Source organism: Microcaecilia unicolor, chromosome 11, assembly GCF_901765095.1.
Source record: "Microcaecilia unicolor chromosome 11, aMicUni1.1, whole genome shotgun sequence".
NCBI classification, from domain to species: Eukaryota; Metazoa; Chordata; class Amphibia; order Gymnophiona; family Siphonopidae; genus Microcaecilia; species Microcaecilia unicolor.
In genome coordinates, this window is record NC_044041.1 from 69780681 (window position 1) to 69807091 (window position 26411).

General features: G+C 42.3%; 2 protein-coding genes across 4 annotated transcripts in view; one reads left to right on the plus strand and one right to left on the minus strand.

Annotated features, from left to right (window-relative positions):
• Positions 1-4655: 4655 nt before the first annotated feature.
• Positions 4656-17172, plus strand: POLR2E (RNA polymerase II subunit E). Its single transcript, XM_030219459.1, has 8 exons — positions 4656-4777; positions 6965-7139; positions 7563-7678; positions 11873-11953; positions 12126-12184; positions 15972-16050; positions 16347-16425; positions 16943-17172. The coding sequence occupies exons 1-7, from the start codon at positions 4721-4723 to the stop codon at positions 16410-16412; spliced, it is 633 nt and encodes a 210-aa protein (XP_030075319.1). The 5' UTR covers positions 4656-4720; the 3' UTR covers positions 16413-16425; positions 16943-17172.
• A 509-nt stretch (positions 17173-17681) lies between these two features.
• The window catches only part of ARHGAP45 (Rho GTPase activating protein 45), a 115795-nt gene continuing 107065 nt past the window's right edge, over positions 17682-26411 (minus strand). For all 3 annotated transcript variants that reach the window (XM_030219456.1, XM_030219457.1, XM_030219455.1), the window contains 4 exons: positions 20061-20287; positions 19425-19680; positions 19060-19168; positions 17682-18959 (listed from right to left, as the gene is read on the minus strand). In XM_030219456.1, the coding sequence (XP_030075316.1) occupies positions 18421-18959; positions 19060-19168; positions 19425-19680; positions 20061-20287 (1131 nt within the window). In that variant the 3' untranslated portion in view covers positions 17682-18420. The remainder of the gene's footprint in view (positions 18960-19059; positions 19169-19424; positions 19681-20060; positions 20288-26411) is intronic.

Here is a 26411-nt window from a genome sequence, read left to right on the forward strand (position 1 = left end):
GGCATCCACCTTTCGTTTCGATAATACAGTCGGGGACGCCCAAATCTCAACATTTAGGTTGACCTAAGAGATAGTCGACCTAAATGTTGAGATCGTCGACCTTAGAGATAGGTGACCTCGGTTTTCACCGATAATGGAAACCGAGGACGCCCATCTCAAAAACGACCAAATCCAAGCCCTTTGGTCGTGGGAGGAGCCAGCATTCGTAGTGCACTGGTCCCCCTCACATGCCAGGACACCAACCGGGCACCCTAGGGGGCACTGCAGTGGACTTCACAAATTGCTCCCAGGTGCATAGCTCCCTTACCTTGTGTGCTGAGCCCCCCAACCCCCCCCCCCCAAAACCCACTCCCCACAACTGTACACCACTACCATAGCCCTTAGGGATGAAGGAGGGCACCTAGATGTGGGTACAGTGGTTCTGTGGTGGGTTTTGGAGGGCTCACATTTACCAGCACAAGTGTAACAGGTAGGGGGGGGTGGGCCTGGGTCCACCTGCCTGAAGTGCACTGCACCCACTAAAAACTGCTCCATGGACCTGCATACTGCTGTCATGGAGCTGGGTATGACATTTGAGGCTGGCATAGATACTGGAAAAAAATGTTTTTACATTAAAAAAAAATGTTTTTACATTTTGTTGTGGGTGGGAGGGGGTTGGTGACCACTGGGGGAGTAAGGGGAGGTCATCCCCGATTCCCTCCGGTGGTCATCTGGTCAGTTCGGGCACCTTTTCGAGGCTTGGTCGTGAAAAGAAATGGACCAAGTAAGGTCGACCAAATGCTTGTCAGGGACGCCTTCTTTTTTCCATTATCGGCCGAGGATGCCAATCTTTTAGCACGCCCCCATCCCGCCTTCGGTATGCTGCCGACACGCCCCCGGGAACTTTGGTCATCCCCGCGACGGAAAGCAGTTGAGGATGCCCAAAATCTGCTTTCGATTATGCCAATTTGGGTGACCTTGGGAGAAAGACGCCCATCTCCCGATTTGTGTCAAAAGATGGGCGCCCTTCTCTTTTGATTATGCCCATAGCAGGCATCTATCAACCACTGGTGCCTTTGATGAGTCTGATGCCAACTTATAAAATTACTCCCTTACTCCCAGATTCTAGACATGGCGCCTAAACTGGGAGTTGATCCAAGATGTGAGCCCAACTAAATTGGCTAAAGAGCCAATTAGTGCCAATAATTTGGTACTAACTGGCACTAATTTGAATTGGCTCACACATCTTGCTGTTGCCTGCTGTCCCAGTCCTAGCCTTCCTGCCTTCCTCCTCTACTCCTATCACCTTAGCCACTTCACATTTATCCGCATCCACCTAAGCCCTATATATGGCCCCTATACACATTCTCATCGCCCTGTCCCTTCCTAACTTCCCCCCTCCCCCTCCACTGTCTACCTCAGGAACTCATTGCCCACCCTTGTCCCCTCCCGTCCTGCTCACTACTCCCCTACCCTACCTCCCCCCACTACCTCCCCAGCTCTCCTGCCCCCCTCATCATTCCTAGCTCTCAACCTTCTACACTTCCTCCCCACCATTAACCCATCCCTCCTTAACACATCCCGTCTTCATCATCTTCGTCGACCCTCCTCCCCCACCCTCCTCCGCACTCTCTTACTCCTTCTCCTACTTTCCGCAGGTGACATCAATCCCAATCCAGGTCCCCCTCACCTCTCCTCTCCATATCCACGTAAGCGATCCCAGAATGCCTCCAATCTCATCCCTATGGATGCCTGTTCTGGTGTATGCATGTGATAATTTTTGAATAACTGTCTATACTTATGGCTATGATTTCTGAAAATGTGGCATCATTAAAGGACAGACTTTTAAATGCCCAGCTGAGTATATATGCTAATCTAATCTTTGTTAAATGTTTCAGACATATCCATGTACTTGCTCCCATGATATAACTGAATTATATTATTCTGTCTCACTGTATTTTCAAATGTAAGCCACATTGAACCCGAGTTTGGTTGGAATAATTTAATGTTGGATATAAATGTAAAAAAAAAACCCTTTATCCTCCACCTTTTAAGACACTGCCTATCCAGCTAGATGGTGATGGCACAATGAAAGCAAGTTTGGTTCAATGAAGACTAACTCAAAATGACCAGTTCCTTAGCTGGGCCCTAGTGTTACCACATTGAGGGGGTCTCTTACTAAAGCTTATTTTGAGTTATCTGCAGCAGGGCCCATTTTATTCCTATGGGCCTTGCTGCAAATAACTCGAACTAAGCTTTAGTAACATAACATAGTAACATAGTAGATGACGGCAGAAAAAGACCTGCACAGTCCATCCAGTCTGCCCAACAAGATAAACTCATATGTGCTACTTTTTGTGTATACCCTACCTTGATTTGTACCTGTCCTCTTCAGGGCACAGACCGTATAAGTCTGCCCAGCACTATCCCCGCCACCCAACCACCAGCCCCACCTCCCACCACCGGCTCTGGCACAGACCGTATAAGTCTGCCCAGCACTATCCCCGCCTCCCACCACCGGCTCTGGCATAGACCGTATAAGTCTGCCCAGCACTATCCCCAGCTTTAGTAAAAGATCTCCTGAAAATGCAACCATATCATGCCTCTGTGGTTATGTACCATTTTATTTTTTATTTAGATGTGCTCACACCTTTTTCAGTACTAGCTCAAGGTCAGTTACATTCTGGTACACTGGATATTTCTCTTTCCCAGGGGGGCTCACAATCTAAGTTTGTACCTGATGCAATGGAGGGTTAGGTGACTTGCCCAAGATCACAAGGAGCAGCAGTGGGATTTGAACTAGTCACCTCTGGATTGCAAGACCTGTGCTCTAACTACTAGGCCACTCCTTCACTCCATTAATAAGCTACATGATTAACTGGATATCTTGAAAGGATTATATAACCTTTGGATGCATGACTAGACACAAACATACACTTATTTATTCAGTATCACAATTCCTCATGTACAGACAAGAAAACAACCTTTTAGGGTGGATAGAGTTCACAATGACCTCCCCTTATTATCAACCATTTAGAAGAGATAAGAGTCTTCAGTTTTCACACAGTATAAGTCAGCACAAGAACAAAATATAAGAAAACCAATGGACTGCATTAAAGGCTTATAGCCCATTTAATTATGTTTAAACAAATGAGAGATCTGCATGAAAGAAAATATTTTTATTTTGACTTATAAACCACTTGACCCTGAAATATGCTCAAAACTGAATAATCCATTTGTGTATCTAAAATGTAAACTTCTACAAAACAGATGCAGATGTAATTCCATGTGCCCCAATGAAAGAAGAGTTTAATTTTTTCCATTTAATTTCAATATATTGCATCTTTATAACACCAGGCTTCCCAAGGCAGACTACAACAACAGTTAAGTTGAACCCATCAAGAATGAGGTTACCCTCACCATCTGTATTGTATAGAACGGTGTAGAAATACGAGCACAAAATACAGAGGTTGTAACTGCTATTTCTACCAGCTATAATAATTTTAAGCTGTTTTCGTGATATTCAATTTTTATTTAATATTGATATCTAGATATGGGAAGCTCTAAAATAAATGTTAAAAAGCTGTCAATAAGTAAAAAAAATAAAAACAAAATATTCTATCCACAACCTTTTAAGGCACTGCCTGTCCAACTGGAACAGCTTTAGACTTTTTACAGATGGACCAAGCATTTATCCTATATAATAAAACACACCTCCAACATTCTGAAGCTGACTGCATGGCAGAGGCATTCCTGCTCTCTGTATCCATCTCCTGAATTGACATCACGTACTTCCGGGTTCGTCACAAGTAGAAGTGACCAACCGCACGAGGTTTCTCGGCTTCAGAATATTGGAGGTGCATTCTATTAAATAGGATTGGTCAGTTCCTTGAAGCACAGCTGGAGCTCAGCGTCCTGCACAGTAACGCTCAGACACCAGAGAAAGAGAGGGGGGGGGGGGGGCCTGACACCAGAGAGAGGGAGGGAGGGAGGGAGGGGGGCCTGACACCAGAGGGGGGTATCTCTGTCACACACACACTCTCTCTCTCACTCTCACACACTGTCTCTCACACACTCTATGTCTCACACTGTATCACATTCACTCTCTATGTGTCACACAGTCACTCACACACTCTCTTGGTCTCATACACTCAGTCTCACAGAGTCTGTGTGTCTCTCTCACACACACTCTCTCTCTCTCTCTCTCTCTCTCTCACAGACACACTCGCACCCAGACTCACTCTCTCTCTCTCACACACACTCGCACATTCACTCTCTCACACACACAGTCACTCTCACATACACTCTCTCAAACATACACACTCCGAGGAAAACCTTGCTAGCGCCCATTTCATTTGTGTCAGAAACGGGCCTTTTTTACTAGTTTGTAATAATCTTTTGTTATTCTTTTGGGTGAAGTAAAGCTCCGCCTAAAGGTTTCACCGTACAATGGACTACTAGAGGCCACTCACACACACCCCCTCTCCTGTTTTCTTCAATCTCCTTGTTTTCAAACCGCCTTGGATCCAGAGAACGCATGCGTAGACGGTCGTTGGTCACGCGTCTGGTCTGTTCACGTACTTTGGGAATCTGTGAGGCACGTTGCGGACGCATGCGCAGACGGTCGTTGGTCATGCGTCTGGTCTGTCACGTACTTTGGGACTCTGTGAGGCACGTTGCGGACGCATGCGCCGACGATTTGATTGTAGGTTGGCCTGTAAACTTCCTGTCTGTGGCCGGCATGGACGATGAAGAAGAGACTTACCGGTTGTGGAAGATTCGCAAAACAATTATGCAGGTGCCTGGAAGGCGGAGGGGCAATCGGCTTGTGAAGTGATATTAAGGAGTTTTGCTGATTTACTTGCCTTTTGACATCTCACTCGTGTCCTGTGTCTGTATTGGTGGGGGGTGGGGGGAGATAGATCCATGTCTTCTCCTCTGGCCGCTGCCTTTCTTAAGTGTTGGTGTAATTGGCTGTGCTAATATTTTTGTGATTGCTTCCATAGGAAATAAAGGCGTGAGCTAATTGCAACCGTAGTATTTCTGTTCTAGGTGGGCTTTTCTGCTTCTTGACTTCTGTAGTGTTAGTGTGCCTTGATCTTATTGTGAATGATAGTAATAATTATTCACCTATTTCAAATCTGTGTTCAAGAACTACGTTTAAGTACAGAAGTTGCTATCCTTCCCAGTTAGGTTCACAGTCTTAAGTTGTATCTGAAGCAGCTGAGGGTGAAGTGACTTTTCTAGAGTCGCTGGAAGAAGCACAATTTGAACTTTGGTTTCCATCAAAACCTGCTTACATAACTGTAGGCTGGAGATAGAATTCCAAATTTGAAGACGTACGGGTGGAGGAGGGGGGCTTATCTGGAACTTGTTTTGCCATGACCCTTAGATCCTGCATCTGGATGGCCTTCCCTGAATCCCTGTAGTATGTGAGATGTAGGTCACATATTTCCAGTAATATTTTAAGACAAGTTACAGTCAGGCACTGTAGTTATTCCCATATCTTCAGCAGGCTGATAATTTGTTTTTAACTGAGGCAATGTAAGGTTACAAGAAGCAACCATTAGGCTGCTACTCCATGTCCCTTTATATTTTAGAGCTGTACCGAATAGCATTTTACTATTCAGCCAAATACGAATAATAGTTTATTAGAATTTACTATACCCCTCAACTTAACTTGCAGACCTGAGTGGTTTAGAAAACTAAGGGTACATAGGCAGAAAGGAACTACAGTATGAGATGGGAAAAGACTAAATCATTCACACGTATTCAGCCGAATAGGAATAATGGGCATTGAACTTTAACATAACAAATAATAAAAGAAGCAATTGAAATCAGAGATCAAGTGTTTATTTCAGTAGAATTTAGCACAGTATAGTCCCGGATTATTTGTATTTGAATTTAAATCGCTATTCTGCAGGTTTCAAATACAGCTCTAGTATTTTAGTATTTAGTGCACAATTTTAACCCTGTACAATATTCATCTATTTACTTTTAATCCAAAGTATAGTAAAACATTTACATTAAAAATAACTCAGATTTTCTTTGTACTAATTACATTGATTTGAAGAAGCCCTTTGCCTCTCTTAGATGGTCTTTTACTAAAGTGTGCTAAGGTTTTGTACTTAGCATAACAGCAAGTATTAAAATGTACTAAGTGCAAAGGCTGCGCAGTAATTGTTGGGAGCGTGACCTGAGCAATTACTACACTAGTTAGCGTAAACCTGGTTATAGTTAGCTGGAATGCACTTGAGGAGGCACTAAGTGAACCTGCACTAACTGTAAAAGTGACAGCATGTGGTAAGTACAGTGTGCTAACTGTAGTATGCAGTCCATATCCATTTTTTGTCCAAGACCTGTATACTTTCTGTCCCCAAACACATGCAGTCAGGAAGCAAATAGTGTTCACAAACCGCCATGCCACCATGGTAATGGTGTGCTTGTGCAGAAGTGGTTAATTTGCACTAATTCATACATTAACTGCTTAGAGCATTTTTAGTAAAGGGGCCCCTTACTGTTGTGTTGGAAAAGGGGATAGGATTTGATATACTGCCTTTCTGTGGTTACAATCAAAACAAATACAGGTATTTATTTTGTACCTGGGGCAGTGGATGGTTAAGTGACTTGCCCAGAGTCACAAGGAGCTGCAGTGGGAATTGAACCCAGTTCCTCAGGCCGCTGCACTAACCATTAGGCTAGTCCCCCATTTTGGGGGGATGGCGGACTCCCTCACTTCTCTGGAAACAGGTTATGTTTAGCTTCATTGGATAAGAGACCTATCTGTGTTTTGTCATTTTGAGTCTGTTAAGAGTCTTAAGTTCAGACTTTCCTCGCTTGGTGGGAGGATGGTAGTTAAGGTCTACTCTTCATCAGGAAGACTTGTAGACTCAAGCTAATTTTCAAGATTGCTTTTTTTCCTGCACCTCGGCTTATGAATGTCTAGCTTTGACTGTAGAGTTTAACACAGACTTGTCTTTCCCAGCTCTGCCATGACCGGGGCTATCTAGTAACCCAGGATGAGCTGGATCAAACATTGGATGAGTTTAAAGCTCAGTTTGGGGACAAGCCCAGTGAAGGACGTCCACGACGTACTGACCTCACAGTGCTGGTAGCACACAATGATGATCCAACAGATCAGATGTTTGTCTTTTTTCCAGGTGAGGCACCTGGTTGAATTTTCTCTTGGTGTGTATTTGTGATTATAGCAAGAACTTTATTTGAATTTTACCCACACCCTTTTCTTAATCTCATTTCCCATCTAGTCCTGCCTAGTTATGCTCTCACCTATCCACCCTTAATTATTTGTTTGTCCTTGAGATAGTCTTAATCCCTGGTTACTTACTGCACATGTATTAATTTGCTTCATGAACTTATTGTAATTTGAGTTATATTCTGTGCATTATTATGTTTTATTCACTTTATTGTTTGTCTTTAAGTCACATTGAACTTGAATCTATTTTGAGCTAATGTGGGGTATAAATGTCATGAATGAATGAATGAATGAATGAATGAATAAAGAAATAATTAATTTGTCCACTTGTGTGAAATAATTTTCTTGGTTGTTTTTCTTTCTTTCTCAGAGGAACCAAAGGTTGGCATTAAAACTATCAAGATGTATTGCCAGAGAATGCAAGAGGAGAACATTACGAGAGCTTTGATTGTTGTGCAGCAGGGTATGACACCTTCAGCAAAACAGGTACCTTATGCCCTGTTCAGCACCAGGGGTGCACTGCTTATGCTCGCTTCATTGTCATGGTGATGCTATTCCTTGAGAATAAAATGATTTCTTATGCTTTTTGTAAAATAAGTTATGCTGAAATTGTTCTTGCAACAGATAAATTAACTGCATTGATCAAAACATTTTTTAATCTTTTTAGGATGAGATTTTGGGGGGAAGTTAGCAAGCACCAACCCTTGTTATTTGTCCCTTAATGTATGTTAAAGGGCTCTAACGCACACTTTCCAGCACTGGGATTCAAAATGGCTCGAACAACCCCTAGGTACAAGGTCATTATATGGAAAGATGACCTCTAGCAGTAGTACAGTAAGACAACTGCTAAGGGTCACCAGTACTATTTTGAATCCCAGTGCTGGCAAGGCAGGAGCGAATGGGGATTACCCCTCCTTGGACTCCTACTAGACCCCAGGGATGCTGTAAGGTAGGCCTGGAGGTGGGTGCCTATGAGTGGGGTGAAGCTTTCAGCTGAGGAATCTTAACAGGGGCTCTTCAGTAGGGTAGTAGTTGTGTTTGGAGTGGGGGAGGAACTCGGAAATCAGCTAATGCGGCCCAGCAGCACTGGGCCGTGGCTTGGACTCCTGATTCTCCTGAGACTTTGGCATAATGTTGGTTGTGAGGTCAGCAACCTGCAGTACTGAGATATTGTAGGTTGGTGATTCTCATGGTAAATCAAGGTGCAATAAAAGCCTGCCTTTTACTGCACCTTGATAACTCCCCTTTCCCCCTTTATGTGAATACTGTCTTGCTTTTCCTGTTATTGCTCCAGTTCTTGGTGGAAGATTCTGTAGCATTCAAGTGTATCATGATTATCTGTGTGATGGAAATGTAAAAGCTGATGCTATTAAACTTGAACCAGTTACTCTGTCGGAGATGACCTGGGGTCATAAGAGTCCAGATACCAGGTCATCTTAGTGTTTGTTTACATTTAGGGTGGTAGGGTTGGAGGGGGTGGGGGAGAGGGGTGATATTGAACACAAATTGTTGCTTTGAACAGGGACTAGGGTAATGAGGTGGAGGGGGGAGCATTTTCACAAAACAAAATGAGATCATTCGTTATCCAGCTCTTTGCTGTTTGTTGTCTTTGAGTATTGTTCTGCCGTGTTTGATTGAAGATCTTGTCTAGACTTGATATTTTGTTGTTAGATATGTTTGATCCTGAATAAAAATCATTTAGACTAAACTTGAACCAAAAGCAATGTGGTATATGAGCTGAAGCATCACTGGGAGCTGTGTTTTATCTTCTCAGTTGATCACTGACTTAGTGTTTCTTGGGATGGCAGTCGCATATCGGGACCCTTTTACCAAGCTGCAGCAAAATTGGGTGCATGGAATTGCGCTAGGCCACTTTTTACTGCTGCTGGCAAAAGGTTCTTTTTAAGATGGAGGTCATTAATGGCTGTGTTCTAATATAAAAATTGACGCGTGGCCAGTTACTGCCTGAACCCTTAACTCTTACCGCTTTTTAAATAGGAGGTGGAAAGAGCTCGTGCGCTAACCGGACGGTAATCGGACAGTGTGTGGCGCTGGCTGATTACTGCCGGGCACACCTACTCCCTGCCCCCTGCACTAGAAAATACAAAATTATTTTCTGGCACAGGAAACTGCACGGCAAACACAAAACTACTGCTGGGTGATAGTTCTGTTTTGCCACACGCTACCCGCGCAGTAGTCCTACCTCCTACCACCAGTTGATAAAAGGGCCCCATAATTAATTTGGATAACTTTATCAGGATTCCTGTCAAACTGCCTTAATAACTTCAATAAATCTAAATAAAAGCCTTTTGAAGGTGGATAATTTATCCGTTCAAGGTTATTTCTTCTGTTTCTGTGTTCAAACCTTAATGCATAAGTTACACAGAGAGCAACTGAATTTTAATGCTGTCTATATAACTTCCGGATCACATCAGATCCTGGGGTCAGCTTTGAACAGATACATTGTAACGACTTAGGTATCAAAAATATATCTGTTCCCCAGGACAGCAAATTGAAGAAAAAAAAAAAATCTACTTATACAGTCAGCATACTAGTAGTTTTGAATATTGATTCTAAGGTTTCCCTTCCTCATTGCTGCTTGTGGAGTGTCCAAAGTCACTGCTGCAATAAAAGACATCTGACGTGTGCTCTACTACTACTCAGGCTCTAGTTGAGCAGATGTGGACAAGTGTCCATTGAAAACTTTGGGGTGCCTAGAGATAGGAACCACATATGCATCAGAGGTGCCATTAATTGACAGGTGCCTGTGTGCACTTGGTGCTGTTCTGTAAGGTAGCGCCTAACTGCAAAGGGACAAACGTGGGTGGAGCATGAGCGGACCATGGATGTGTTTCCCAAGTAGGTTCCTAGTTTACTGTGCGTCACTTCACACACTCAGGCATGCCAGCTTATGCCTGCCATTGACATGGCATAAGAGGGGGTGCCCACATATGGGTATGCCAATGCTGGTATTAGTGCAAGATGCTTTTATAGAATTGGCACTAAGCATATGACATTGGGGCACCTAGATGAGGTGCCAATTTGTAGAATTGTCCTTTTTATTTACTTAGAAGTGAATAACATTTGTGCAAAATGTTGGGGTCAAGATGGTCTGATTTATTGTGGATTAAAATCTGGTTAAAAGATAGAAAACAGAGAGTAGGATTAAATGGTCATTATTCTCAATGGAGAAGGGTAGTTAGTGGGGTTCCCCAGGGCTCTGTGCTGGGACCGCTGCTTTTTAACATACTTATAAATGACCTAGAGATGGGAGTAACTAGTGAGGTAATTAAATTTGCTGATGACACAAAGTTATTCAAAGTCGTTAAATCGTGGGAGGATTGTGAAAAATTACAAGCGGACCTTACGAGACTGGGCGTCTAAATGGCAGGTGACGTTTAATGTGAGCAAGTGCAAAGTGATGCATGTGGGAAAGAGGAACCTGAATTCTAGCTATGTCATGCAAGGTTCCAAGTTAGGAGTCACGGACCAAGAGAGGGATCTAGGTGTCGTCGTTGATGATACGTTGAAGCCTTCTGCTCAGTGTGCTGCTGCGGCTAAGAAAGCAAATAGAATGTTAGGTATTATTAGGAAAGGAATGGAAAACAAAAATGAAGATGTTATAATGCCTTTGTATCATTCCATGACCGCACCTCGAATATTGTGTTCAATTCTGGTCGCCTCATCTCAAAAAAGATATAGTGGAATTAGAAAAGGTGCAGAGAAGGGCGACGAAAATGATAAAGGAGATGGGACGACTTCCCTATGAGGAAAGGCTAAAGCGGCTAGAGCTCTTCAGCTTGGAGAAAAGGCAGCTGAGGGGAGATATGATAGAGGTCTATAAAATAATGAGTGGAGTTGAACAGGTAGATGTGAAGCGTCTGTTCACGAATTTCCAAAAATACTAGGACTAGGGGGCATGCGATGAAGCTACAATGTAGTAAATTTAAAACAAATCAGAGAAATGTTTTATTCATTCAACGTGTAATTAAACTCTGGAATTTGTTGCCAGAGAATGTGGTAAAGGCGGTTAGCTTAGCGATGTTTAAAAAAAGATTTGGACGGCTTCCTAAAGGAAAAGTCTATAGACCGTTATTAAATGGACTTGGGGAAAATCCACTATTTCTGGGATAAACAGTATAAAATGTTTTGTACATTTTTGGGATCTTGCCGGGTATCTGTGACCTGGATTGGCCACTGTTGGAAACAGGATGCTGGGCTCGATGGACCTTTGGTCTTTCCCAGTATTGCAATACTTATGTACTTATGTAGTGTCTTAGTTATGGGTACAGTTTAGGTCAGTGGTTCCCAAACCTGGTCCTGGAGGCACCCCAGCCAGGTTTTCAGGATATCCACAATGAATATTCATGAGAGATTTGCATGCACTGCCTCCACTGCATGCAAATCTCATGAATATTCATTGTGGATATCTTGAAAACCTGACTGGCTGGGTTGCCTCCAGGACCAGGTTTTGGAACAACCACTGATTTAGGTACATGTGTGTGTGTTTCTTTTGTAACCATATAATATGTTATGTATTTTTGGTGTGAGAAGTTGTTCTTTCCTAGATTAAATAAAAGGTTAAAAAAAAAGGACTCCAACTTGACTGTTTTATATTCCCTGATATGAATGTTTAATTGCCACTCCATAATTACCTTTCTCTGTTTTGTTTTGTTTCAGTCACTTATAGACATGGCTCCAAAATACATCCTTGAGCAATTTCTACAACAGGAGTTACTTATCAACATCACAGAACATGAGGTGAGTATTACCTGCTTGTATAGCACTCCTGTCACAGAAGATAGGCTGCGTGAATTCCCGTGGGGGAGCACAGGGTCCTGCTGGGAATGTTGCAAAGCTGAGATTTTGCTGGCATCTTTTGAGAAGAATTGGAACTGATTTCTTTAATGAGCTCTCTTTTCTGTATTTGCAGCTGGTTCCAGAACATGTAGTGATGACAAAAGATGAAGTGACGGAGCTATTGGCCAGATAGTATCCTTTCTGCAGGGTGGTGTGCCCCCTTTGCAAGGTGCTGCTTTTACAGCTAAGGCAGAGATTAGGTGGCAGTGTCCCAGATACAGGAAGATTCTAGTACCTGGTATCCTGCGCTCAGAAGGTTCCCTACTGGCGCTCTGACATGTACTATCCAGCCTTGTTCTTTTAGCGTAGCCTATGATAATTTTAACCAGGAGGAGTAATCCTGAGCTCAGACCACTGGCTTCTTGTGTGTTTGGACACTTACACTCTATATACCCATCACAGATTTATTGCTAATTCTATGAGTGATATGTTCAGCCCCCCTCCTTTACCCAGCTCAGTACTGCCACAGAGTTAACCAGGTAAGAAAGTGACTGGGTCAGGGTGTTCCTGGGGTAGCACAATATTCTACACTATCCAGCTACATTTGGTGCTGGTAGATTTAGCTGGATACCCGGATGAACATAACCAGGTCAGTTTACTTATAGATCTGACCACTGGCAAGATGTGATTTCTTTTTTTCTCCCTTGGATCTAGGTTTTCTGAGGTTTCTGTTCAATAAAAATAATTAAATTAATGAGACAACTCTACCACTAATCTGAATTTGGAACCCTAAGTGTGGAACGTATTAAGAGCCCCCATAATATCATGCTACCTGGTTATGTTTTAGAAGCCCATTCCAGGAACACCCTGACTGCAGCTACTTCCTTATCTGATTAAATTTGTTGAGGTAGTGATTTTACCTGTATAAACTGAACTGGGCAAAGAAGGTTGAGCACTGGCCATCTCAAAAGTTAACCATCTAAGTTAAATTCATAGCACGTGTACTACAAAATCTAAATCTAAGTACTTTATCTTCATCAATTTTCCTGCTTTTGGGAACCGTCTTACCCTCCTATTTAGCTGTCGCAACATATGAGCAACCTATATAAATCTTAACAAATGTAGATCCAGCCAAAAAAAAAAATCATCTAGCCAGTGAAAGCTATGAGTAAACTGACTCAGTTGTGTCTATCCAGATAGTTAGCTATATCTACCTACACAAAATGTAGCTAACTACTGCAGAAAATAGGTTTATTAGCAAAGAAAAAGAAAGAAAATTCCCTGGTATTCTGAAACTTTAAGGAGCCATAAAATTGAGTGTAGGAGATTGGAAAGGTGATAGTGACCTACTGGAATGGAAAGCCTCCATGAAGAGATATAAAGATGAAATTGTTCAGGTTAAGATATCTAAGAATTATTTAAAATTTCCAAAGAGATTTTGATTGCATCTGTAGTAAGGGAAGCTGAGAAGGAAATTGTGCTATCTGCAAATCAATTTACTTCTCATTTTGAATTGAAGCATATGATTTGGGGGCACCGATCAGATTGAGCAACCTACCTGTTCAGACTGAAGATATATTTGATCAGATTTCTGCAGAGAAGGGGAATGAATTGAAGGGGTTAAGAAAGATATACTTTGGTCCCAGTTTGCCATTGTGAAGTCATAGGTGATAGTCAATTTGCAAAGGGTTTGTGTTTAAAAAATCTCCTCAGTAACAGGTCAGTACAATACAATGGCAAGGTAATAGCCTTTCATAAAATCCGGGACATTTGTACAACCTGGCAAAATATTCAGTAATGTAGAAAGTTGTTTTGCTGTTACCTGCTTCTAGAGGCATGGTTGCTATTCTTTATACCTACTAGAGGAGATAATGTTTGTACTGTCTTGCAAGAAGAAGGGGAAGGAAGGAGTGAATTGTAAATGGAGAATTATACTTATTGGGCTAGATTCTATATATCACACCTATAAGATCAGCACTGAAACAAAATACGCCTAGGCATATTCAATAAAGTATGGCTAAATTTAGACATACTTTATAGAATACGCAGAGCATCCGTCTTCACGTCTAAATTTAATCGAGGGCAGTTACGCCAAGTAAAACTTGGTGTAATTCCGACACCTACATTATACACAGACCGGATGTATTCTTTAACAATGTGCATAGATTTTAGAAATGCTCATGGCCACACCCTCTTTTCAGCTATGAGACTTAGAATTTACGTGCATCACGTTATACGCTGAGACGGTTCTGCGTTTAAATTCTAATTAATGCCAATTAGTGTCAATTGCTTGTTAAGTGATAATTATCAGCACTGATTGGCTTGTTAGCCAATTAAGTTTGCGCAAATCCAGTTGCATTATATAGAATCCAGAGGATTATGCCTGTTTTTAATCTTTGTAAAAGTCAATTTAAAATATATATATATTAAAAAAAAAAAAAAACTCCCCGTGAGGTCTTTGGTTAGTTCAGTTCATTAGCTTGGCTTTAAACCATGGGATCTGCCCTGATCTGAAGCAGATACTGTCGAGACCATATGTGAAAGGTGCTAGAGAAGATTGTATAAATGTTGCAAACTACAGGTCAGTAGTTAACTTGCCTGTTTTTTTAAAGTTAACAGACATCTGACGTGTGCTCTACTACTGCCAGGAAAATCGGTGCCTTAAACTGGAAAGACAAAGATAATATGGGTGGGTGGACGGGCCATGATACTAGTCTCTTACTGGCTTCAGTAACCATCAGCTAGAGACACCTGTAGAATCTGGGTGTTCAAATAGATTCCTCACCGACAATGGAGGTCGCATTTGATTGTAAGAGAGTCATTTTTGAAATGAAAGTTAATAGACAAATGCAGAAATATTTATTGGAGGACAATTTGAACCACATTATGCAAGCATTTGTTATTTCTAACCTACTGTAACCTGGTGCATTTAAGCTTGACTAAAAGGCAGAGCGCCAGGTTGAAGTTGGTCTAGAATACTGCAGCTGAGATTTTGAATGCAAAAAAGATGGCAGAAGGCAACCTCTTTGGTAAATAGGCTATATTGGTTTCTAGTTAATTCAAGAGTTTTGTTTAGATTGTTGATTACTGGGGCCAGGGGCTAAGGACCTGGATGCCTAAATAAGAGACCGACAGTCTATGTGCTGAGGGTGCACGGTCCAAGGGGGAGATTTTGTTGGCCATGCCTTCAGCCATGGGGTTCAGATCAATAAATACCCAGAGAGGATGTTGGTGGGTTGAACTCCCTTGAAATGGAACAGATTATCAAGGATGTTAAGAGAGGCGTGTGATTATTATCTGTCCTCTAAGAAATTGAAAAGCTGGGCGTTCCCACTGGGCTAGAAGGGAGTTCCTTATTGGAGAAGGTATGTCAACATGTATGTTGCACCTTAACGCAACACCATTTGTAATTCTGTTACCCGGAAATGGCAACCGCCACTACGGCAAATGTAAGCCACATTGAGCCTGCAAAACGGTGGCAAAATGTGGGATACAAATGCTACAAATAAATAAAATAGCTGCTAAAGGGTTAGAGTGATTGTAGTTGCTATTTGGGGAGGTTATGGGTGATTTTAATTTTATTGGATTTTTAATATTTTTCCCATGTCTTATTGTAACATAGCCTGATAGTCATTAGCTGCTAATTTAACAAGGGGTCATATTGTGATTGAGGATATCACTTTGATCTTTTGTAGCTAAGCAATATATTAAGCATTTTAATAAACATAATGAGGCTTGTAATGTTTACTTATGTTTAATTATATTTTGTATTGGTATTGTAACATTTATATGCACTGTTGTAACCCACTTCAAATCTTTTTGTAGAGGTAGGCAAAGCTTATTTTTAAATTAGGGGAAACAAGTCATTAATTATTTCCTCTGTCCTGCATCACAGAGGTGGCTGTGCATGTCTAAACCCTGTTAAGGTACTAATCAGTATTGCTGTGCTGCTGCTCTTTTCCTTACCTGTGCCCCCTAGCAAGCTAAGAGAGTCGCAGCTGCCCAGGATTCAAGCAGGAGACCCTGTGGCCCGCTACTTTGGGATAAAACGTGGACAGGTGAGCTTGCGGAGTTGAGTCTTTGCTTATTTGCTCTTTTCACTGGAATGAATAAGGTTGAAGACAGGTGTTCTTAAAGGAGAGCTTAAGTTGTGGTTTACTGTATAGCCCCTTCCAGAGACATGCTTCCTTGTTCTGTCTGTTTCCCAGACTGGCCTGATAACTGCACCCCCCCTCCCCCCATATCCCGTATGCTGATGTTTTTATGTAAACTGCCTTGTCATGCATCCCAGGAAGGGCAGTATATCAAGTACAATAAACCATATCCATAACCATGTCTGTCTTTCCTACTGTAGGTAGTGAAGATTATTAGACCCAGTGAGACAGCCGGTCGATATATCACTTACAGACTAGTACAGTAACTGGATCTGCCAGGTAGGGAGACATTCACACATCCTGCTGTTATACAGATGCAGTGGCACACTGGGTTTGGGAGGGAGGATTGCCCTTTCTCTTATAGGAGTGGCCTAGTGGTTAGAGTGGTGGACTTTGGTCCTGGGGAACTGGGTTCGATTCCCACTGCAGGCACAGGCAGCTCCTTGTGACTCTGGGCAAGTCACTTAACCCTCCATTGCCCCAAGTACAAATAAGTACCTGTATATAATATGTAAGCCGCATTGAACCTGCTATGAGTGGGAAAGCGTGGGGTACAAATGTAAGAAAATAAAAATAAATACAATAAAATTATAGCTATTGGCTGTTGATGCAGTGCTGGGTCCCAGGTCATTTCTTTTTCTGTTCAGCCTTGTAGAAGTGAATCAGACATCATGTGCTCTTGGTGTGTATGAATGTTCTGTGAGATTTGCTGTTCACTTCTGGAGCAGCTGTGGTTTCTGGGGGGATTGAGCAACACCCTGTGACTTTTGCTTATTTGTTTTGTTTTCCTTTTAAGCACTCAGTCTGTTCACATTGAAAATGAAATGGCTCATCACGTTCTTCACTGCTGCTTTTGTGGTGGAAGATCTCCCTGAGGGTTAATGTGAGAATGACAGGGGAGCACATCACCGCTGGGACAGCGTTTAATCTTACTCCTGGTTTTTATTTTATTTTTGTGAATATCTTTCTATTGGCTCCATTTATTTTCTGGAATGTTTAAATAAATTGTGTATTTTTTTCCTTGTACTTGTGCTGTTTCTGGCCAGAGATGAGTGATGGCAGTAGTTAGTTCTAGATCTGGGTCTAGATTTTCTGCAGTTTTACACCCCACACATTGTACATCTGTGATAGCTTTCTCACAGCCTGCATGCTGATGCTCTTTGAGGGAAGCTAAATTAACCATCTCTGGGGACAGGAGCCATTGTTATTCTTTAGGCTGAGTAAGGTGGGGTATGAGCATTATTCATTCCAGTTGCCTCCCCTAACCTTCAGACCAGTGCTTCTCAACCCTCTCCCAGAGGCACGTTTAGCCAGGTTTTCAGGATTATCACAATGAATATGCAGGAGATAAATTTGCATACACTTGGACTGTAGAACACACCAATCTATCTTGTGCATATTCAGTATGGTAATCATGAAAACCTGACTTGAATAGGTGTGCCTCCAGGAGAGGGTTGAGAAGCAGTACTTTAGATGTCTCCTTAATCTATAACTAAACTTAAACTTCTTGTTTAGTGAATAAAACATACTAGTGGTATCTTTAGAGCCAGTGGAATGTTTATTTTCAAACATGTCTGCATAGGGTGAAGTTCAGACCTGCTGCTACCTAGTGCATATAAGTATCTGGTTACATATGTGTAAGACATTAATCCTTATATACAGACCCTGAGGAAGTCCCTGCCTAACACAAAAAGTATTCATATAAAAAGAGGACTGAAGACCAGCAATAGCTGTACCGTACCCTGATGATGGGTGTCATTCCATATAACAGTGGCACAATCTGCCATGAACTCAGAGTTCTGAAACCAAACTGCCACCTAGTTAATCTAGGCTATGTTCCCTCCCCTCCCCCACCACACATTCATTCTCTCTCTCGCTGTCTCTCTCTCGCTCAGTATGTTCTTGACCCAAAATACTGGCAATACTTCTAATGTATTGAAACATTATCATTCCACACTTATTCATCCAGAAAATTAAGAGCCTTCCTCATATTAGACCCATCTGAGATGTTTCTCACACTTCCAATCAGAAGGCAGCTTGTGCTGTGTGCGTACCTGTGTGTGAGCTTTCTGAACATAATGAATGAAGACTTTTTATACGTTGCAGTAAGCAGAGCTCTTGTCCTTACAGAGCTGCTGAGGAATCGTAAGGCAGTCCTGGTTTTGTGATGGCAGTTTAGAGAAGGCATTTTGCAGGAAATTAGTTTCACTTGTAACACTCTTCCCGACCCATCTTTTGTTTTGGGATGGGAGGTGTATCTTTTGCTCCAATTTCTCAGTTCTGTTGGACTCCGATGAGCTTGGGCTGCCTGTTCTTTACTGTATTTAGCACAGTGTGTTTGTTACACAGGAGAGGGGGCAGCTGCAGTCCGCAGCAGTATGGCTGTAGCTGACCCTCGGTGAACAACTGTGTGTTATTTGACTGATTCGTATTATATTGGGAAAGTGAGCTTTCCCTGATCCCAGGCTCAGCATCTAACTGCCTTTCAGAATTCTGCAGGCATTGGGACATGGATGTGTCCTCTGTCTCTCTGAGCTGCTCTCCAGTCGGCCTTTGGATGCAAGTGAAGAGAGCATCTTCTTGGCCTAGGCTGCAGGTGCGGCTTCGCTGGCCCTCGCTACTGTCATCTGCGTATGGAATGTCATCTACACTTGTCTCACTTTCCTGCTTGGTGAGTTGGCTTTTTTTCCCGGCTTGTAAAGTCACATCTGTTGTTGCTGTCTGATGTGCAGGGACTCCATCACACAGCACATCTTCCAGCTCTGAGTCAGAATCGTCAGAATGGTCTCTGAGTTTAGAACCCAAAGAATTTTCTGGAAATGAGAATAAACAGCATGAATGAGTGAGACCTATCTAGTGTTCTCAGCAGCTCAGGTTCTTGAGAAAGGGAAGCAGAGGCCTTTCTTTACACACCTCTAAAGGTCTGGCAGTGCAAATCCACATCCTCTGACCCACAGGCCTGCTCCTCTGCAGTTAACTGAAGACACTCCCTGCCTTCACCTCTCTGCAGGGAGATACTGTCCTAGAAAGAGAGAGTTTACAGGTAGCATTACACACAGTACAGACTTTCTAATAAAAACCCACCTCTCAGAACTTTGATTGTAATTTTTTTGATAGCACAGATATGAAGGTATTCCTGGCAAATTCATCACAAATCTATGTATTAAAAAATTATCACTGATGATTATTTTAGTTAAGACTCTGAAACGTTTCCTGTATATGACTATCCTCTGTGCGATTTCCCCATGCCCAGAGCCTGGATCTTTAGTGGTCCCCACCTTGCCCAGTTGCTTGTAAGTTGCTTCCTTTGGATTCACTGTCCCTAAGCATGACACAAATGTGGTGGTCTCGGTTTCAAAAATAGTGTCGTAGAAGATTATGAGGATCTCCACGATGCGGGCCTGGTGTGGATAGTCTACTAGAGAGGAGAGAGAGATGGTGGCCTGAATGGGTCGAGGTCGCATTAATGCTGGCCCAAATACGATGCCCAGATTATTTGGGGTCATTTTATTATCCTGTTCCAGCTCAGCAATTCTAATGCACAAATGGAAGAGAGAGAGACTAGTTAGCGCTGTAGTGGTAGGAGGACATGTTCTTGCTAAGATCTCCCCCAGCCCCACATTAATTGCAATCAGCCAGCACACAAACGAATTTTCAGAGATGCCTTCTCCAGTCACAGTGGACAGATTTGTTACTGATATGATGTACCCAAACCAACAGCAATGCGGGTTCGTTCCTAATGTGGTCCTCTGTACTGGATTTAGATTTTACATTCAATTACCTGTATTTTTCCAATCTGAACCTGAGGCTGGTCAAAAGTGGGTATGCTACAAATCCTTAAGCTGGTAACGATGTGAACAATAGCGCTGACACAGACCTAGGGCCAAGTGTGTATATATGGTCATTTCTCTCACCTCTTGAGATGCTGGATTATGTATTGCAGTGTTGCCAGGTTCTCTGCTGGAAGCTCTTGGATCAAGTCCTTCAGCTTTAGCACTACAGACAGCAGCTGCGTGTCTGTCTCTGGTCCTTGATCCACCACTTTAAGACTTTTACCAGCCCCATCCACATCCTGCAGGCTCTCCTTTGCTAGGCCCATCAGGTCATTGTAGAAGCGAAACAGCATTATCGGTTCTGGCAACTGGAAACAGAATGTAAGAAGAGTGAGCTTTTAGCTTTCTTACCTCAGCATTAGTAGAGCATTAAAAGTTTTCTGATATTGCCATAGAAATGTTGGATCATAATAACATATTAGATGATGGCAGATAAAGACCTGTATGGTCCATCCAGTCTGCCCAACAAAATAACTCATCGCATAAAGTATGATGTGAAGTAAATAATGTGTACTTGATTGTGATTTGTCCTTGTCATTTTCAGAGTATAGACTGTAGAAGTCTGCCCAGCACTGACCCTGTTCTGCTACTGAAGCTCAATCTGTCCAGCCATGATCGGGGCACAGACCATAGAAGTCTGCCCAGCACCAACTTTGCTTCCCAAGTACTGGTGTTGCCATCTAATCACCACTAAGCTTGTACCTGCAATTAGTATACATAAGCTGCTTTGGTTGTACCCACAGAAAGGCGGTATCTCAAATTCATGAGCCCGTTCCTATTATATATATATATATATATATATATATATATATATATATATATATATATATATATATATATATATATATATATAAAATAATTGAACCAGACATGAACTCCAAAGTAGCTGCTCTAGTCATTCCTGGGGCAAACAGCATGTGTTTAGGAGGGGCCCTCTCATTTGTGCTAATTCAGTGGGTCCCAAGGCAGATTTTTGCCCTGGTAAATCAGCTGCTGGCAAAAAGAGGAGTTGGAGGAGGGGAAAGGACCAGAGCTGCCACTGCCTGAGCCTGAAGAGATCTTATTCTGCCCACACCATGTGCACTGTCCTCCAGTCAGCAGGTGTCTGCGAGCAGTAGCAGTACTTCTAACCTGCTGCTTCCTCTGCTGTCAGAGCTATACAAGGCCTGTTTGTGGGACTTTTAAAACATTTAGTTTAGATGAGAAGCTTGCTGCCCTTGTTTGTTAAGGGCCTGCTGAAGGGTTAATCCTATCCTGGTCATTCCCTTGTGACTGAAACTGGGGACATCTCAGTGAGGACTGCACAGACTTGTCCCGTGATCTGACCATTGTTTCATACTGTCACAAGGATTAAATTGTGACTTGAGAAAAGAAAATGGTCCTGGCTAAAACACATTTTCTAAAGAACAGTGATGGAAAAGGATGCAAGAGAGACATGGTGTAAGGAACTGACATTTAGGTGATAAAAAGGGAACCCACAAACTTATCTCAAAAGAGGGCAAGGTTCCTACAAAAACCACTGTCACAATGTATTAGTCATTGCCCAGTTAGTCTTTAATAGCAGGCAATATTTAAGGAATAGGACCAACTGATTGTGCCTTGAATTGCCTCTGCCTTTGGAATGAATAAATACTAAAAATCTGAGAAGAAACTAGGTCTTAAACCTGCTTTTTTTTTTTTCTTTTGGTCCAACCAGACTAATCCAGAAGCTGTGGGTTATGCCTGACAACCAACAGATGGGAAGAGAAAACAACTGCTGTGAGCTCTGCCCTTTAAGGGCATTGTACAACCTTAGCTTCTCAGTGTTTTGAATGACAAAGCAATGGTTCCCGTGCTTTTATTTTTGTTTGACTGGTAGTATTAAACCTGCCTGTCTGATCTACTCTTTTTAAACAATTTAGGAAAAATTAATACTTCAGAAATACTGAACTACCCTAACAATGCAAGAGCAAGATTATTTTAATTTTTGAATGTGCTATGGAGGATCTCTGGACTGGCCTGTTGGGACTAAAGGAAAGAAATTTAGTAGGTAAAACCTAATTTCTTCTTCCTTAGCGTCTTCATCTGACCAGTCCAGAACCTATGGGATGTAGCAAAGCACTCCTTAAGATGGGTAGAAACTGGAAATCCCTGTCCAAATAACTTCAGCAGCAAACGCAGCTTTTGCCCACTGCCCTACATCAAACCAATGGTGCCTTGCAAATGTATGAAGGGATGATCATGTTGCTGCTCTGTACATTCACAAACAATGAGATAGCAAAGGGTGCATGAATATATATATTAACAAATATTTATAAGTGTGAGTGGTTTCTCTTCAGTTATCCAAGCCATATAGAGAATCTCAAGAACTGATGCAGCGACCAGATTATAATATTGAAATAATTTATTTTTGAGGTTCAAACCTGTTGAAAACTTTTCTGACCATATAGCCACTATCACTGACATAAAGGCTTCTATGCTGAAACACAGGATGCAAAATACATGATTCACACTATCTAGCATTAGACCAAATGTGCCCTTTCTCATTGACAAAATAAAGTAGATTGAATATCTTCTAGTTCCCCACTCAGATTTTGGAACTGGTTCTACTGTTCCAAGATTCGGGAGGTTTTGTAATGTAGCATGTACAACTGCCACATTGGTGCCACATGCATGACATGGAGAAATCAGAAACGAATCTGCAAGAGGACAGGATAACTCCAATTTGTAGCTTTACCTGATCACATCCAAAACCCACTGGTCAGAGATGATATAGGCCTATTCCTTGACTAACACACAGCTATCCTTTGTTGCTTTGAAAGGACAACTGGTGCACTTGAAAACGAAAGTGCCGAAAAGTTCCAGAACACCCCAGCCTGAACCTTTTCGCTTCACGAAATCTAGCCCTGGTGAAAGAGAGCTGTACTGACACCTTGGGTTTATCTTCAGGCAACCTCTGAGGCTTGGCTCCACCAAATCCTTCATCAACCTCTTCAGATCTTCTCTGAAAAGCAATTTGTCCCTAAAAGGAAGTCTACTAAGATGGGTCTTGGAAGCAGTATTGGCAGATTGATATTGATACTGCCTTCCTCCTAAAGATGTTCTAATGAGATAATAGAGAGCATCTGCCACATAAGCCAGACTCCTTTCAGATACGCAGGTTCTGCTGACTTCTCAATGTCATCCAAAGTGCTATGCCATGTCCCTATTAAACCCAATACAGACAAGCTCTAGACACATAGATGGGCATTTTCAATTTGATGTCCAAGTCCAGTTTGTAGACGTTGTGCTGAAAACATCTGAAATTCTCATCCTGAACATATCAATTTTCAAACCTGAAGAAGTCTATATTTTTGTTTAAAAAATTGCTGTTTTCCAGACATTTTTGTGCTCGGTACATATTTTAATATTTCTTTAGGTACTATTATTTAAAAAAAAAAAAGTCCTAGAGAAAAACATTCAAAAAACAGTTATAGGGATGGCCATTTGTCACCATTCTAGTAAGCTGGCCTCATAGATATAGCAGCAGAGCTGAGGAGCAGCCTCGTGGTCAGTTCAGTGGACTTCATTTAAAGGGATCCAGGTACATCCTACATTAACACCCTTGTTTTGTATTGTGAGCCCTTCTGGAATACCTAAAAACCTACTGTACCTATGAGGCAGTGGGCAAAAGAAATTGAATAATTCTGAGAAATCATATTAAGGGTTAATTTTGGTTAAAGGTGCTTAAATACTATTTCTGCAAATTCTCAGTTTTGCAAGTAGTGGAGGAATGCAGGCTGGAATTAATTACTAGAAGTCTAGTTTGCCGGGCTGGGTTAGAAAGGTCAAAGACAGGAATTTCTTTCACCCTTGTGAATTGCCAATGCTAGCTGGCACATCTGTATATTATTAGGCATACTGTAGTTTAAAGCTGAAATACTATTTCAGAAGTTCTTGATATGTAGATTTTGTTATAAAGAGATAGCTTAGATATATAGACCATTATAAGTATGTAGAATATGTCTTATAAGGAATACTGATTCTGTGTATTTTAGAATATGTTCTATTCTCTGTAATTTCTATGTAGAATACCTTTTTAAATCTAATGTTACTCTCTGCTGTATTTTCTAAGCAAAGACTGCAGTGAAGAGATCAACATGTGGTTTGACTTAGCCATAGTTCTGGCTGGTTCTGTGTATAAGCTGATAGGTGAAAAAGGTCAGGAAAAGTCTTGATTAATTATAGCTAAGTGTAGGACTGGCCTCCTGAAAGTAATAACAGACCATAGCCGTATGCTATTAAGTAAGACTGACTTTTGACCTCTTTAATGAATGCCAGAGTTTAGTTAGCAGTTAGTATGAACCAGACTAGGAATATGAGAATAACCAATCTCACTAGGGCCTCTTGGTCTCTAAGGGAACCCAGTTTAAGCTATAGATGAGACATTAATCATAAGGAAAATATAAGAGTTCTGGAGACCAAATGTCTGGTGTAAGGGGCCCCAGGTCACAGGTCAGTTTAGGATGTCTGGAACCTATGTAACTGATATTTCAAAAGTAATGATTGGTTGAGGCAAAGTGACCAATCTATTCCTTAACCAATTGGAGAGTAAGGGGGGGGCAAGGCTAGGAGGGGGATAGAACAGTATTTAAGTAGGAGCAGAAGCAGTTTACGTCAGAAGGAGCTCAGAAGAAAGAGAAGGACAGAAGGAACAGACAGAAGAAGGAGAAGACAGCATAAGAAGAGAGCTGAGACAGAAGAGAAGAGAGCTAGAACTGATGTCCTGCTTTGTTTGCTGGCAAATAAAGAAGATTACTTTCTCATTCTGGTGTGTGCTGTCTGACTCCTGAAGTATCACAAATTCCTATCTCAATTCCTGCAACAATTCTTGGTGGCAGAGGTGGGATGAATCCTGCATTAATCCCAGTACCCAACTGACTGGAGAACATTCGCCGGGTATGTATTCTGTATTTTGTATTGTAATTCTAGCTAGAAAATTGTAAATCAGCCCCTCAAACAAATTGAGGAAGGAGAGCCTGATCAACTCTCAGCGAAGGCCCTAGTACCTTCTAGTCGCGGGGACTAGAAGCGAAAACGCTTGAGCTTATCTGTATCTGAGAAATCTGAAATTGTTGGGTGGGATTTTCTGTATGGAATGTGTGATGCTTGAATGTTAAAAGAGTGGAGACCCCTTACTGCATTCTCAAAAATTCCTTCCTTTTTTGTGTGTTGTAACTGTAAGCATTATGGGTGGGACATCATCTAGACAAATTGATACTCCCCTAGATTGTATGCTTAAGAACTTCAAGAAAGGATTTTTAATTAATGACTATGGACAGACTTTAAGCTCAAGTACTCTAAGAACCTTGTGTGAAGTTGAGTGGCCATCTATGGGAGTGGGGTGGCCCCCTAGTGGCAGCTTAGATATTGAAGTAATCCGGAAGGTCTACAGCATAGTTGTAGGAGAACCAGAATATTCTGAACAACTCCCTTATATAGATTCCTGGGACAGCCTTGTGACTGACCCTCCCTCCTGGTTGAAAACTTATATGGGATCCCCAGTAAAATTCATGTTAGGCCGTGTTCAAAGAAAGATTAGAAAATCTAAACTAGAAGAGGGAAAGAGCCCCAGGAAGCCTACCACCCAATCGGTGGCTTCCGCCCCTACCCTGTCTGAGAAACCCATACTCTCTGATGACCCCTCAGACCTTGAGCCACCACCTTATGGCCCATTGTTGGGGTTCCGTGCCACCCCCAGAGATCCACGCCGCCCAGCCCAAGCCTCTCCAGCACAGGCTTCTCCGGATAGTTCTTCCCCTCCTGTGCCAAACCTGCCACACCCTAGGTTGGACTTTTCACCCAGTCTCTACCCTTCTGTGCCACATCCTCTCCTGTTAACTTCTGAAGACCCGTTTTGGGTTCCACTCCCTGACTCCTCAACTCCTGACAGCCCAGCCTCTCCCTCTAATACCCCTACCCACTCATCAGGGGCCCGGCATCCCTTTCAATGGACTGACTCACCTGTGACCACCTCTCAGTCTATGAGTACCCCTCCCCATCCCTCAGGGGTTCAACACACTTCCACTGAATGGGTTAGACCCGCTGCAATCACCTTTGAGCATGATAGGAGGGTAGCTCCTAGCTCTACCTCAGGTTCTATTCCCACCTCCTCGAGAGTTCTGCCCCTCCGCCAGGTAACTACCACTCGACCGGATCCTAATAATCAGGGTCAGGTTATACAGGCACAGGCCTACCAGTATGTACCCTTCACAACCACCGATCTCCTGAATTGGAAGACGCATTACCCCTCTTATACTGAAAAGCCTCAGGCAGTGGTGGACCTAGTGGCTAGCATTATGGCCACCCATAACCCAACCTGGACTGATTGTCAACAACTTCTCCTGACCCTCTTCACAACTGAGGAGAGGCGGAAGATTTTGCAAAATGCTGAGGCCATCACGCGAGCACGTG

Bases quoted from the DNA above. Each gene is read 5' to 3' on its own strand.
- POLR2E (XM_030219459.1), top strand. From the start codon at position 4,721: ATGGACGATGAAGAAGAGACTTACCGGTTGTGGAAGATTCGCAAAACA. The intron at 12,185-15,971 runs GTATCCTTTCTG...TGTGCCCCCTAG, and splicing joins ACGGAGCTATTGGCCAGATA to CAAGCTAAGAGAGTCGCAGC. The intron at 16,051-16,346 runs GTGAGCTTGCGG...TTCCTACTGTAG, and splicing joins TTGGGATAAAACGTGGACAG to GTAGTGAAGATTATTAGACC.